The 15,760-nt window shown below is 38.0% G+C and overlaps 1 protein-coding gene, 1 non-coding gene and 1 pseudogene across 3 annotated transcripts in view; 2 read left to right on the forward strand and 1 right to left on the reverse strand.

The window, feature by feature from the left end:
* ADAM9 (ADAM metallopeptidase domain 9) overlaps positions 1-15,760 on the forward strand; it is a 188,742-nt gene that overhangs the window by 25,784 nt on the left and 147,198 nt on the right. For both annotated transcript variants that reach the window (XM_077152534.1, XM_077152535.1), the window contains exon 2: positions 6,150-6,247. In XM_077152534.1, coding sequence (XP_077008649.1) covers positions 6,150-6,247 — 98 coding nt within the window. The remainder of the gene's footprint in view (positions 1-6,149; positions 6,248-15,760) is intronic.
* LOC143678354 (U6 spliceosomal RNA) lies at positions 1,232-1,338 on the forward strand. Its single transcript, XR_013173168.1, has one exon. It is a non-coding gene; the product is annotated as a U6 spliceosomal RNA (small nuclear RNA).
* Positions 10,975-12,489, reverse strand: LOC143677049 (large ribosomal subunit protein uL4-like; annotated as a pseudogene).

The following is a 15,760-nucleotide window of genomic DNA, read 5'->3' on the forward strand; positions in this document are numbered from 1 at the left end:
ACCACATACTGGGCAGGATAAGAAAAACAGAGTCCAGAGACTTCACAGGAAAGTCTTTCAACCTTCGGAAAACCGAAGCAGGTGACTCTTTCCTCTTGACAAAAGGCTAGTTTGGTCTGGAAAAATCTGACTGGGGTCTATAATATCTAAGTAGACTCTCCTAAGGGTGGGGGGGGGGGGGGGGGAAGGCACCATACAAGCAGGGCAAGAAACAAGAAAACAAGAACTGAAAAATTCTCCTCTATTAAACAAAACCTAAGCTAGAGGTCCAGAAAAAGCTGAACTGAATGTCAAAGAACAGATAGAGAACAAATTCATCCAGCAAAAAAACCCTAGGTAAAAGAAGTGAAAGCAATCTCCAGAATAAACTAATTAAGGTAATTAAATGCCTAGATGCCAGCAAAAAATAACAAATCATACTAGGAAAATTGAAGATATGGCCCAGTCAAAGGAACAAACCAACAATTCAGCTGAGATACAGGAGCTGAAACAATTAATTCAGAATATACGAACAGACATGGAAAACCTCATCAAAAACCAAATCAATGAATTGAGGGAGAATATAAAGAAGGCAAGGAAGGAACAAAAAGAAGAAATTGAATGTCTGAAAAAACAAATCACAGAACTTATGGGAATGAAAGGCACAGTAGAAGAGATGAAAAAAACAATGGAAACCTATAATGGTAGATTTCGAGAGACAGCACATAGGATTAGTGAACTGGAGAATGGAATATCTGAAATTTGACAAGAAACAGAAACTATAGGGAAAAAAATGGAAAAGTATGATCAGGGACTCAGGGAATTGAAGGACAATATGAAGTGTGCGAATATACGTGCTGTGGGTGTCCCAGAAGGAGACGAGAAGGGAAAAGGAGGAGAAAAACTAATGGAGGAAATTATCACTGAAAATTTCCCAACTCTTATGAAAGACTTAAAATTACAAATCGAAGAAGTGCAGTGTACCCCAAAGAGAATAGCTCCACATATACATACTCCAAGACATTTACTAATCAGAATGTCAGAGGTCAAAGAGAAAGAGGATCTTGAAAGCAGCAAGAGAAAAGCAATCCATCACATACAAGGGAAGCCCAATAAGACTATGTGTAGATTTCTCAGCAGAAACCATGGAAGTGAGAAGATAGTGGGATGGTATATTTAAATTATTAAAAGAGTAAAACCGCCAACCAAGAATTCTATATCCAGCAAAATTGTCCTTCAAAAATGAGGGAGAGTGCTCACTTGGGCAGCACATATACTAAAATTGGAACAATACAGAGAAGATTAGCATGGCCCCTGCGCAAGGATGACACGCAAATTCATGAAGTGTTCCATATTTTTAAAATTTTCTTGTTCTTCTATATATGGTATGTATATATACGATATGTATACATATATATATGGTATGTATAGATGGTATGTATAGATGAATAAAATATTTGATCCTTTTTGACAAAAAAAATGAGGGAGAAATTAAAACATTTTCAGACAAAACAACACTGAGGGAATTTGTGATCAAGAGACTAACTCTGCAAGAAATACTAAAAGGAGCACTAGAGACAGATATGAAAAGACAGACGAGAGACGAGTGGAGAAGAGTGTAGAAAGGAAGACTGAGTAAAGGTAAAAAGAAGGAAAATTAGATATGACATCTAAAATCCAAAAGGCAAAGTGGTAGAAGAAAGTACTACCTATGCAGTCATAACACTAAATGTTAATGGATTAAACTCCCCAATCAAAACACATAGACTGGCAGAATGAAATAAAAAACAGGACCCATTTATATGCTCTCTCTACTCAAAGAACATGAGGGCAAGGACACAAACGGACATTTGCACACCAATGTTTATAGCAGCATTATTTACAATTACCTAGAGATGGAAGCAGCCAAAATGTCCATCAATGGATGGGTGGCTAAACAAACTGTGGCATATACATATGATGGATAATCATGCAGCTGTAAGACAGAATAAAGTTATGAAGTGTGTAACAACATGGATGGACCGTAAGGACATTATGCTGAGTGAGATTAACCAAAAACAAAAGGACAAATATTGTGTGGTCTCACTGATATGAACTGACATTAGTGAATAAATTTGGAATATTTCGTTGGTAACAGAGACCATCAGGAGATAGAAATAGGGTAAGATATTGGGTAATTGGAGCTGAAGGGGTACAGATTGTGCAACAAGATTGAATATAAAAACTCAGAAATGGACAGCCCAATACTACCTAACTGTAATACAGTTATGTTAAAGCACTGAATGAAGCTGAATGTGAGAATGATAGAGGGAGGAGGGCTGGGGGCATAAATGAAGTCAGAAAGAAAAATAGACGATAAAGACTGAGATGGTATAATGTAGAAATGCCTAGAGTGTATAATGATAGTGACTAAATATACATATTTAAAAAATGATTTTGCATGAGGAAGAACAAAGGAATGTCATTACTGCAGGGTGCTGAAAATAGATGGTAATTAATATTTTAAAATTTCAACTTATGTGTGAGACTAAAGCAATAAAGGTTTATTTGGTACAAAATTTATATTTTAACTAGTTTATTTCCTGATATAACTTATGTAGATTGTTGAACAACGTAAGTAGATAGAGCCTTGGGTAGGGCATGAGATTTTGTTGATTTGTCCAGAGTGATGCCCTGATGAATCCCAGACAGATTTAATCAGTGAGTGGAAAAGTACTTTCAAAGTCCCCTTCAGGAAATGGTGAGAATGGGGGAAACTTCAGCCTCCCCAAGTTGAACCCTTGATATTCTCACAAGCAGTGTGGACAACCAAAGCTATAGGCTGAGCCCCCAGTCTTAGGGTTTGTTCATATGAAACTTAACCCCACAAAGGATAGGTCAAGCCTACTTAAAAATAGGCCTAAGAGTCACCCCCAAGAGAACCTCTTTTGTTGCTCAGATGTGGCCTCTTTCTCCAGCCAACACAACAAGCAAACTCACCACCCTCCCCCTGTCTACATGGAACCTGACTCCCAGGGGTGTGGACCATCCTGGCAACGTGGGACAGAAATCCTGGAATGAGTTGAGACTCAGCATCAAGGGATTGAGAAATACTTTAGAATGAGCTTAGACCCAGCATCAAGAGATTGAGAAAACCTCGACCAAAAGGGGAAAGAGTGAAATGAGACAAAGTGTCAATGGCTGTGAGATTCCAAACAGAGTTGAGAGGTTATCTTGGAGGTTATTCTTACGTATTAAGTAGATATCACCTTGTTATCCAAGATGTAATGGAGAGGCTGGAGGGAACTATCTGAAAATGTAGAGCTGTGTTCCAGTAGCCAGGTTTCTTGATGATGATTGTATAATGATATAGCTTTCACAGTGTGACTGTGTGGTTGTGAAAACCTTGTGTTTGAGGCTCCTTTTATCTACCTTGTCAACAGATGAGAGGAACATATGGAATAAAAATAAATAATAGGGGGAACAAATGTTGAAATAAATTTAGTTTGAAATGCTAGTGATCAATGAAAGGGAGGGGCAAGGGGTATGGTATGTATAATTTTTTTTTCTGTTTTTGTTTTATTTTTCTGTTGTCTTTTTATTTCTTTTTCTGAATTGATGCAAATGTTCTGAGAAATGATCATGATGATGAATATGCAACTATGTGATGATATTATGAATTACTGATTATATATGTAGAACGGAATGATCATATATTAAGAATGTTTGTGTTTCTTTCTTGTAATATATTTTTTAATAATTTAAAAATTAATAAAAATAAAAAAAGATGAATAATGGGGAACAAATGTTAAAATAAATTTAGACTGAAATGCTAGTGATCAGTGAAAGGGAGGGATAGGGGGTATGGTATGTATGAATTTTTTTTGTTGTCTTTTGATTTCTTTTTCTGAATAGATGCAAATGTTCGAAGAAATGATCGTGGTGATGAATATGCAACTATGTGATGATATTATGAATTACTGATTATATATGTAGGACGGAATGATCAAAAGTTCAGAATGTTTGCATTTGGTGTTTTTTGGTATTTTAAAAAAAATTTAGAAATTAAAAAAGAAAAAAAGAGCGGAGAAAATATACATCATCTCAGTGAATGCAGACAGTGCATGTTTCTGCACCCAGGGACATACAGCATAATGCACGTAGCACAGCTAAGCACAGGGAATGCCTGGGCAGAAAGTATTTTGAGCTCGTTGTTGAGATGGCATCTAGAGATTGGGAGCTTTATTCAAAACAGCCAGCTTTGTTCTGAAAAAGCAAATCCTTTGCATTCATAACTGGACCATTTTTATAAGCACGTTTATAATAAAATATCCACTTGTGTTATGTACAACATAGAAGCAAGAGAATGAGTTTGCAAATAATAAATGTATGGGATAGTGGTATCTAGAGGTGGGGGTGGGGCAGGGAGATGTGATGAGAAACAGCAATTAGGGAAACTTGATGATGTTGCTATTCTCAAATTGGGTGTTTATTTTCTAATTTCACTCCATGACTTATGGGTATTTGATATTTATTATTTTATACCCATCAAATGCTTCATAATTTGAAAAAGTAAACTCAACATGCCACCCCTAAAAGTGCTGCCTCCAGGATTCCTGATTTAGAGAGTAATTTTTACCTTCCAGGCAGAAACCTGTGCCCCCCCCCAGCTCCTTCCTGTCCCCCACATCCAATCGAGTACCACATCCGGGCCGACCCCGCTCTCCACGTGTCCATCCATCCTGCCCAGTAAGAGAGCAGGCTGCCCTATGTTTCTGGGGAGGCTTCTTGGGCTTCCTGACAACTCTTCGTGCTCCCGTAGGTTCTCCCCTCCCTCCAGGCCATCTTTCTCCTGCAGACAGGATGGTATTTTCCAGTGCACATTTGCTCAACTAATTCCTGGATAACCCTTTCCAGGTCTTCCCACTGACCCCTATATGAACCCCATTAAGAGGTTATATAAAGACCCCCTGTCGTCTGGCTTGGCTCACCTCTTCACACTCATTTCTGCCACTCTCAGGCTCACTCTCCAGGCTCCAGGCACACTGGGCTACACTCTGGGCTCTCATGCCAGAGGATCTTTTCTACCAGCCTTTATTCCCTTCTCCCTTCCAACTACCCTACTTTCCAGTCATCTTTAGGCCACTTGCTTATCCCATCTGTCACTACTTTTTATTTCCGTTACTACAGATGGCCCTTAAAAACCACGCTCCCTCACAGCCTGCCTCACTCTCTGTCCTTCTAACTTCTAGCCAGATGCAGGAGTTCTCCAGAGAACTCCAAGACTCCTAAGGGATGGCAGAACCAGGAGATGGCAGGAGCTGGGAGTCCTGTAACCTAATCTCTGATCACTCCTCTTTATCAAAGGCACCTGGTATATTAGGTATCTGTTGCTACTTTGAAAATCACTCCAAAACTTTATTGAGAAAACCTCCTTGACCAAAGGGGGGAAGAGAGAAATGAGACAAAATAAAGTGTCAATGGCTGAGAGATTTCAAAGAGAGTCAAGAGGTTATTCTTACGCATTAAATAGATAGCACCTTTTTAGTTTATGGTATATTGGAGAGGCTGGAGGGAAGTACCTGAAACTGTAGAGTTGTGTTCCAGTAACCATGTTCCTTGAAGATGATTGTATAATGATATAGTTTTTGCAGTGTGACTGTGTGATTGTGAAAACCTTGTGTCTGATGCTTCTTTTTTCTGTTGTGTGGACAGATGAGTAAACAATATGGATAAAAAAATTAATAGGGAGAACAAAGGTTAAAATAAATTGTGTGGATGGAAATACTAGTGGGTCAGTGAGAGGGAGGGGTCAGGGGTATGGTACGTATGAGTGTTTTCTTTTTTATTTATTTTGCTGGAGAGAAGCAAATGTTCAAAAAAATGATGGTGATGGATGCACATCTATGTGATGTTATTGTGAGGCACTGATTCTACACCATGTGTAGAGTGTTTGTATGTCAAGAAGGTTTGTATGTTTGTTTGTTGTGTACAATAAAAAATTTTTTAAAATTAAAAAAATTTTGTGTAAAACTGTATCTATATCTATACGTACATATATATATGTCTTTTTTAAATTTGGGTATGTTAGATGATTTGAATATTCAACTTTTGATTTCCATTATATTTTTGTACCATACAGTTTTTCAATTTTCACTTTTTTATCATATTTGTTATTTCCTTTTCTGTAGGCTTTCAGCAGAACTTACATCTTTCCTCTTATGAAATTATCACTCCTTGGAGATTAACTAGGGAACGGAGAGAAGCCCCAAGGCCCTATTCAGAACAGGTAAGTTATTCTCTTGAGAAATATTTATATATTTAAATTTTACTTTTTTTTTAAACACTGTTATTTTCAGTAGTAATTGGTTCAGTGAGAAAGATCATCCAATGATTAGTACTCCACCATATGGCACTGATGCCTTTTGGACACTATTCTAATAAAGCAGCATAATGCACCTTAGTATCTTGGTTTTTAAGATAAAATGGTTAGCTTGAAATGTGACAGAATTAAATAGCCTGTTAAATAGAATTCTGGGGGCCAGAATAGGATGGTGATTACATAGATTTCTAACCCTTAACTGACTGGTGATGGTGACAGTAGTTTTAACTTCATTCAGTCTCTGATAATTAGAAAATTTTAAACTCTGTCAGCTTATTGCTTCCCATGGCTTTCAGTCTCTGTGTCTGAATTTCATTCCACTTGTAAAGGACTGCAAAAATAGGATTAAGGTGCATCCTGATGGAATTGGGCCACACCTTAACTGAAGTAACCTCATCAAAAGGACCTATTACAATAGGTTCACACCCATAGGAATGGATTAAGATTAAGAACATGTATTTTGGGGTACATAGCTCCAAACCATCAATCAGGTCATATGGCAACCTATACTTTAGTTTCTGAGGAACATCCAAGCTGTTTTCCACAGTGGCTACACTGTTGTACATTCCCACCAACAGTGAATGAGTGTTCTTTTCTCTACATCCCCTCCAACACTTATCATTTTTCATTTTTGAATTGTAGCCATTCTAATGGATGTGAAATAATCTCTTTGTACTTTTGATTTGCATTTCTCTAGTGGCTAATGATGCTGAGCATCTTTTTTCATGTACTTATTGGCCATTTGTATATCTTTTTTTTGAGAAATATTTATTCAGGTCTTTTGTCCACTTTTTAATTAGGTTGTTTGTCTTTTTGATAGTTGTAGGACTTCATTATATATTCTGGATATTAAAACTCTTATCATATACATGGTTTACAAATATTTTCTCCCATTAAGTAGGTTGTCTTTTTACTTTCATGATGAAGTCCTTTGATGCACAAAAGTTTTTAATTTTGATGTCCTATTTATCTAATTTTTCTTTTGCTGTTCATGGCTTCTAGTATAAAGTCTAAGATACCACTACCTAATACAGCATCCTGAAGAGCTTCCCTAGATTTTCTTCTAGCAGTTTTATAGTACTGATTCTTATGTTTAGGTCTTGATATATTTTCAGTTAATTTTATGAGGGAAACGTCCTCTTCATTTGTGTGTGGATGTCCAGTTTTCCCAGCACCATTTATTGAAGGGACTTTTTTTCTCAACTGAGTGAACTTGGCACCATTGTCAAATACCAGATGAACATAGACTTGAGGATCTGATTCTGAGCTTTCAGTTTGATTCCATTGGTCTTTTTGTCTATCCTTGTGACAGCACCATGCTGCTTTGATTGCTATTGCTTTGTAATGTCATAGGGCTTAAGCGATTCCTCCAACTACATTTCTTTTAAAGATGGGTTTGGCTGTTCTTGGGCCCTTACCTTTCCGTATAGATCTGATGATTGACTGCCATTTCTGGAAAGAAGGCTGTTAGGATTTTGATTGGGACTGTGTAAGTCACTTTGGGTAAAATTGACATCTTTACAATATTTGATCTATCAATCCATAAACACAGAATGGCATTCAATTTTTTTTTTTTTATTAATTAAAAAAAGAATTAACAAAACAATTAGAAATCATTCCAATCTACATGTACAATCAGTAATTCTTAATAACATCACATAGTTGCATATTCATCATTTCTTAGTACATTTGCATCGATTTAGAAAAAGAAATAAAAAGACAACAGAATAAGAATTAAAACAATAATAGAAAGAAAAAAAAACAAAAAAAACAAAAACAAAAAACCTATACCTCACATGCAGCTTCATTCAGTGTTTTAACATAATTGCATTACAATTGGGTAGTATTGTGCTGTCCATTTCTGAGTTTTTATATCCAGTCCCGTTGTACAGTCTGTATCAGAATGGCATTCAATTTATTTAGGTCTTCTTTGATTTCTTTTAGCAGCGCTTCATTTCATTGTGGTTGGAGAAAATACATTGTATTACTTGTGTATTTTTGAATTTGAGACTTATTTTGTCATCTCACATATGGTCTGTCCTCAAATGATCTATGTGCACTAGGGAAGAATATGCATTTCTTCTGCTCTTGAAGTATCCTATATGCTTCTTAGGTGTACTTGGTTTATAATATTATTAAAGTTTTCTGCTTCTGTAATGATCTTTTGTCTAGATGTTCCACTCATTATTGAAAGTGGTGTAGATATATCCATTTTTCCCTACAAATCTGTTATATATGCTTCATATATTTTGAAGCTTGCTGTTAGGTGGATATGTGTCATTGCTATGTCTTCTTGTTGAATTGACCCCTTAATATATATATAATGATCTTCTTTGAACCTAGAAACAATTTTTATCTGATATTAGTATAGCTACCCCAGTTTCCTTTTGTTTACAATTTGCATGGTCTGTTTTCCCCATTTTTTCACTTTCAACTTACTTCTGTCTTTGAATTTAAGATAAATCTCTTGTACGCAGCATATAATTGGGTCATGCTTTTTTATCCTTCTGCACATCTTTGCCTTTTGATTGGAAAGTTAATCTGTTTACATTTAAAGTAGCTACAGATAATTTCTTTTGCCATTGTTGCATTGTCTTTGTAAGTCTTTTATTTTTTTACCCCTTAAGTTTTATTAATGCCTGCTTTTATTAGCTTTTTTTTTGTATTGTGCCATTTTGAGTCTCTTTCTTATTTCTTTCTGGATTTATTTTTCATATATGTATTTTTGTGGTTATCATGGGGCTAAAATTTCACATTCTAAATCCATAACAGCATATTTAATTTGACTTAACTTCAATAGCAGACAGTTTCACTGGATATAAAATTCTTGGTTGGTAGTTCTTTTAAGTACTTTAAATATTTCATCTCTGCCTTCTTTCCTCCAAGGTTTCTGATGAAGAACTGACACTTAATCTTGTTGGAACTCCATTAATCTTGTTGGAACTCCCTTGTGTATAACATATTCCTTTTCTCTTGCAGCTTTCAGATATCTGCCTTATCTTTGGCTTTTGCCAATCTGAATTCTGTGTGTCCGGGTATTTCTCTCTTCAAGTTTGTCCTGTTTGGGATTCTTCGGTGTGCATATTTTTGTCTTCTGTTAAGTCTGGGAAGTTTTCACCATGATTTCTTTGAGAATTCCTTCTACCTCTGTCCTGGCCCACAGGGGCCTTTCCAGCTGAGAGACCAAAGAAAGTGCTAGGTATGAATTGAACTTTATTATAGGAATTTACTTACAGGAGTAAAGAAGGAAGCTAATCAGGGAATCACGCTGCTCTGAAGGCAGTCAATTCAGAGCTCAGGTGAAAGCACTCTGCAGTTAGGCAGGAATCAACAGGGCCAGTTACAGGGGCCCAAGATAGAGACATTCCATCGAGTATGAGAACATGTGTAAAGCAGAGGGGTCTCGTGACACAAGGGTGGGATTGATTATAGTTTGTGTGCACAGGGGAAGGATTATAGATTGCTTTGTAGATAACAGTAAACATGACACTATCGCAAGGACTTCAGGAAGGATACGCAGTACAGATTAACATCCTATGCAGGGGAGGGTTGCTCTCCTACATGCATTGACCCTCTGCACATTCTGCCTTCTGTAGGGAGGTTGGCTTAAACACTAACTGATCCAGGTTATGCAAGCAGCTGTGTGCTTTCAAGTAAGACTTTGGGAATGGCTTGGTCCCTAGGTCCCCATAATCTCTATCTCAATTTCTTTTCCTTCTGGGACTTCCGTAATGTGTATATTTGCACACTTGATGGTGTCCACTGGTCTGTTAGACTATGTTCACTCTTTAAAAGTTTTTGCTCCTTAGCCTGACTCATTTCAATTTTCTTATCTTCAAGTTCACGGATTCTTTTTCTTATCAGCTCCAATCTGCTTTTGAAAACCTCTAGGGAAATTTTCATTTCAGTTATTGTGGTTTTCAACTGCAGTATTTCTGTATGGTTTCTTTTTCTTTTTTTGGCTTTTAAAAGTGGGAATTTATTAAGTTGCAAATTTACAGTTCTAAGGCTGTGAAAATGTCCCAATTAAAGCAAGGGTATAGAAATGTTCACTTGAAGGCATAGGGGTTTCTCTGCACCCACCAGAACAGGGCCACTGTCCTTCAGTGGGAGGACACACTGCCTGCACAGTGTCTTGGGGAGGTGGTACCGGAGGAGCCAGCAGGAGTGCCAGGAGTTTTTCTCTTACTGAGTTTTTTCCCCACTTTTTTCTTTTTTGGCATGGGTAGTCTCTGGGAATCGAACCTGGGTCTCCAGCATGGCAACTGAGAATTCTACCACTGCTCCACCATTGCACTGCCCTCCTACTGCCTTTTTCTTTGCAGGTTTAAAAAATATCTATTTTTTTTACTACAGAAGTTGTAGGTTTATAGAAAAATCATGCAGAAAATACAGAGTTCCTATATAACCATTCTCCATTGTAAAGCCATGTGTTAGTGGGGTACCTTTGTTACAATTGATGAAGAATATTATTATAATTGAACTATTAACGTAACATAGTTTATGTTATGTTTGTGTTGTACAGTCCGATGGATATTATTATTATTATTATTATATTTCTAATAACATATAGACAACAATGAGCAGATTTTTTTTATCTGAATCTGGTCTTTCTTCAAAATAATGTGTCCAAAATGATTTTGAGTTTTATGGAATAAGCAGTTTAGACAGCAGGCTTCTTTTCTTCTGTGGTCAGTTTCTTTTCTGCTGGCTTCTTGGCGGCTGCAGCCTTCCTTCCCAAAGGGCTCTGCTCCTGCGACTTCTTACACCGACCTTCTTCCCTTTCCTCCCCACTGCAGGCGTCTTACCTGGAGCCCCTTCTCATCTGCTTTGTCTGTGGCGTCTTACCTGGAGCCCCTTCTCATCTGCTTTGTCTGTGGCGTCTTACCTGGAGCCCCTTCTCATCTGCTTTGTCTGTGGCGTCTTACCTGGAGCCCCTTCTCATCTGCTTTGTCTGTGGCGTCTTACCTGGAGCCCCTTCTCATCTGCTTTGTCTGTGGCGTCTTACCTGGAGCCCCTTCTCATCTGCTTTGTCTGTGGCGTCTTACCTGGAACCCCCTTCTCATCTGCTTGGTCTGTGGTGCTGCTGCAGCTTTATCCACCCTGAGCTTGTGCTTACTGGCCAGACAAAGAAGAGTATTTTGGTGCATAGTCTTTGCATTTGGGTTTAGTTTTAACTTGGTTCTCAGGTTTTTCAGTGGATTCTTCTTTAGGACTCCGTGACAAGTCTTCTTGCGTGGTGCTTGGAGGGCTTTCTGGATCTCCGGGCTTTTCAGGATTCTGTTAAGGCCTGTATTCATCATTGTGCATGGGAAGGTTGTAGTCACTCTTGAGGGAGGCATCTTTACGCCAAGTGCCATACAGGTCATCCAGCTTGTGGAAAGCACTTTAGTCCAAATGCAGAAACGTCCCACATGCCCACCAGGAGCAAGTTCCGAAATGTTCAGCTTGCTTACATTAAGCAGAGTAATTCCAGGGATATTTCTGAAGGCCTTGATAATACCGTTGTCCTCATTATAGATGATACATGGACCCCTGCACTGTATGTGACACCAGTTTCTCATTTTGCTCTTGCCAGCTCTCATTTGCTGAGAAGCGTAGATTTTTCTGGTATCATTCCAGGCCTTAAGTTTCTTACGGAGCAAAACAGCCTCCTTATTCTTCTTGTAGACTTCTGCTTTATCTTTAACCAACAAATGACGTTCAGGAACTTCCTCAATACGATGACCTTTAGAGATGACCGGTACTGGTAAGGCTGAAGCAGCCATGGCAGAGCAGATGGCATATTGTTTCTGTGTTGTGTTTATTCTTCAGTGCTATTGACGCCATGTTTTGGTTGGTGCAAACATGCGGCCTCCACGACATATTTTTTCAAAAGCACCCTGGCCAGATCCATCAGTCCCAGCATTTTGAACTCTGAGAATTTGAGCCACAGCTCTGCCAGTGACCCAGGACTCAGCACTGGTTTGATGACCTAGTAACTCACTGACAGCATAGGGCTTTCTGTTCTTTTTGTGCAAGTTGGTGTGAACAAAGTTCACAATATTCAGTCTAATGGGAGCCTTGAATACAGCAGGCACAGCAACATTTTTGCCAGATGATTCCCCCTTTTCAGAATACACGGATATCAATGTTTGAGCTCGTACCATGGCTGGGAGAGGAGGAGGCCACAGTCCTCTCCAGTGAGCAGATTTTTAATCCCAATTTTAAATCTCCTAACTTCTTTTAAAGCTGTGGTTCTGTGGTTTCTTGATATGGCACTTACCCAGTTACTACAACCCTTTAACTGTTTTCTGTAGTTTTGCAGAAAAGTAGCGTCTTAAAGTCTTTTTTGCTGCTTTTGCCTGAGAGGTGTTGGAGCAATGGCTGCCCCAGAGAGCTGAAGTTGTTGATCAAAAGCAGTGATCAGACCATACATCCCTGGATTTTTTTGATCCCTGTTACCAGCAAGCTGCACTTGCTGCCAGGGCTCTGGACCCCACTGCTGTGTGCCCTGAGGCTGGGGGTAGGTGGTGGGTAGTAGTTGCTGCAAGGAGGGTGAAATTCACTGGAATTTCATGTAGTTTAACAGCCTCTTCCTCTCACTCTTCTCAAGATGTTCTGCAGTATTCCTCTTGACTCCAGAGTTTCAAAATAGTTGATTCCAGTAGTTCCTACCAGTTCAATAGTTTATTTGCTGGAGAGACTGATTCCAGGAGCTTCCTACTCTGCCTTCTTCCCATAATCTCCTTTTGTATACCTTTTTTGGGGTGGGGAGAGGGTGCATGGTCCAGGAATCAAACCCAGGTCTCCGGCATGGAAGGCAGGCCTTCTAACCACTGAACTACTTGTGCATCCTCCTTTTGTATACTTTTAAAATCCTTATATGTTTTAATTTGATCATATTTTCTCTTCTAATCCCATCCTCAAATGGTTTTTTTCCCCCTCAGATTTCTTTTAAATTTAGATGGATACAAGACACAATTAAAAGAACACTGGAGTTTAGAATTAGGAGCTTTTAATTTTAGTCCTCCCTCTGCCACTTTGTTTATAGCTATTCAGTTCTAGTTAATTCTCTATAATTGTGAAGTAAATGACTCTAAACTCTTCTTTGAGTAGAACAGTTCATAATTTCTCCTCATTTTGTAACTGAGAAATCAGGATTTAAAGGATACTTTTTAAAAAAAAAATTTATTAATAAACCCAATCAACATACAATATGAGCATTCTTTTTTATCACATAGTTGTATATTCATCATCATGATATTTCTTAGAACATTTGCACCAATTCAGAAAAAAAAACCCAGAAAAAAATTCATACATACTGTACCCTGACCCCTCCCTTTCATTGATCACTAGCATTTCAATCGACTAAATTTATTTCAACATTTTTCCCCCTATTATTTATGTATTTTAATCCATATGTTTTACTCATCTGTCCATAAGATATAGATAAAAGGAGCATCAGACACAAGGTTTTCACAATCATACAGTCACACTGCGAAAGCTATATCATTATATAATCATCTTCAAAAAACATGGCTACTGGAACACAACTCTACATTTTCAGGCAGTTCCCTCCAGCGTCTCTGTTATACCTTAACTAAAAAGGTGATATCTATTTAATGTGTAAGAATAAGCTCCAGGATAACCTCTTGACTCTGTAATCTCTCAGTCATTGACACTTTATTTTGTCTCATTTCTCTTTTCCCCCTTTTGGTCGAGAAGGTTTTCTCAGTCCTTTGGTGCTGAGTTAAGGGATAATTTTGATTACTGAATCATTATATAGATATTCCTTTTTGCTTTCTGGTATATTGAAGTAGACAAAGGGAAAAACCTGAAACCTCTAAATTGTAATCCAGCTGCCTTGATCTCTGATAATGATTGTATAGCCTTTATCTTTTGGCCCTGTGATTTTAAAAACCTTGTGTCTAACCTTCATTTGTACACGGTTATCAAGTTTTTCAACTTTAAAGTCTTGTAATCACTAAAGACATGTTTATTAACGAGGGGTCTTGGGTCAGGCCAGAACTAGCCTACCTCAAGTTCAAAGTTATCTTGATAACCAAGACTGGATCTAATCAAAATGGGCCCACCTGACATGCTCAATAGTTTAAACTTTAATCTGCAAGTCACTTGTACTGTTCTAGTTTGCTAGCTGCCAGAATGCAGTATACTGGAAATGGAATGGTTTTTAAAAAGGAGGAATTTAATAAGTTGCTAGTTTACAGTTCTAAGACCGAGAAAATGTCCCAGTTATAACAAGTCTATAGAAATGTCCAATCAAAGGCATCTAGGGAAAGATACCTTGGTTCAAGAAGGCTGATGAAGTTCAGGGTTTCTCTTTCAAGTGGAAGGGCACATGGTGAACATAGGGATTCTGTCTCAGCTGGAACAGCACATGGTGAACATGGCATCATCTGCTAACTTTCTCTCTTGGTTTCCTGTTTTATGAAGCTGCCCGGGAGGCATTTTCCTTCTTCATCTCCAAAGGTCGCTGGCTGGTGGACTCTGCTTCGTGGTGCTGCAGTATTCTCTGCTCTCTCTGAATCTCCTGGCTTTCTCTCTTGTCATTCTCTTTTATAGGATTTCAGTAAACTAATCAAGACCCACCCAAATGGGTGGAGACACGTCTCTACCTAATCCAGTTTAACAACCACTCTTGATTGAGTCATCTCCAGGGAGATTATTTAATTACAGTTTCAAATATACAGTACTGAATAGGGATTAGAGGAAACGGCTGCCTTTACAAAATGGGATTAGGATTAAAACATGGCTTTTCTAGGGTACATACATCCTTTCAAGCCAGCACATATACCTTATAATATTCTATCATTTTCTTGCTGTGACTAAGCATGTAAATAATCTGTATATACTCAACAATCACATCATCGCTGATTACATCATTGGGTGCCACTTGTGCTCATTATCCTAAACACTGCCCATGTTTTTCTCTACTAAAACTGTCAGAATTACTGCAGTTCTGAGAGACAGATTTTGTACTGTTAGGCCATCTGCTCTCTTACTATGCACCTAGGAATCATCTCCTTCTCTCTTTGAAACTCCAGTGTCTCAGGAATTGGTTATTGAGTGCATTGGGCAAAATAATTCGTGGGCTTTGTCCAATAACAATTTTTTATTTGAACTGGACAGTCTACCATTTGATTTTCTTTTTCCTTACAATAGAATTGATGTCTGCTTTATTATTTTTCACCTTTTCCTCACTAGATTCTGGACTCCTTTAGCACAGGCACAATGTGCTAAATTTTGCTGTCTATGCCACTATCTTCATCAGTACTATCTACATAGACACTTGTGTTTGTAATAAAATAACTGTCACTCGTATGTTCTCATATATATTTGGAGAAGTGGTATGGTCAGTGCCTATTGAACTATGTTCATATGAGTTTAACTTACTCATTCAAGTGTATTTATTGAGTA

The sequence above is a fragment of the Tamandua tetradactyla genome, chromosome 3 (genome assembly GCF_023851605.1).
Source record: "Tamandua tetradactyla isolate mTamTet1 chromosome 3, mTamTet1.pri, whole genome shotgun sequence".
Lineage (NCBI taxonomy): Eukaryota > Metazoa > Chordata > Mammalia > Pilosa > Myrmecophagidae > Tamandua > Tamandua tetradactyla.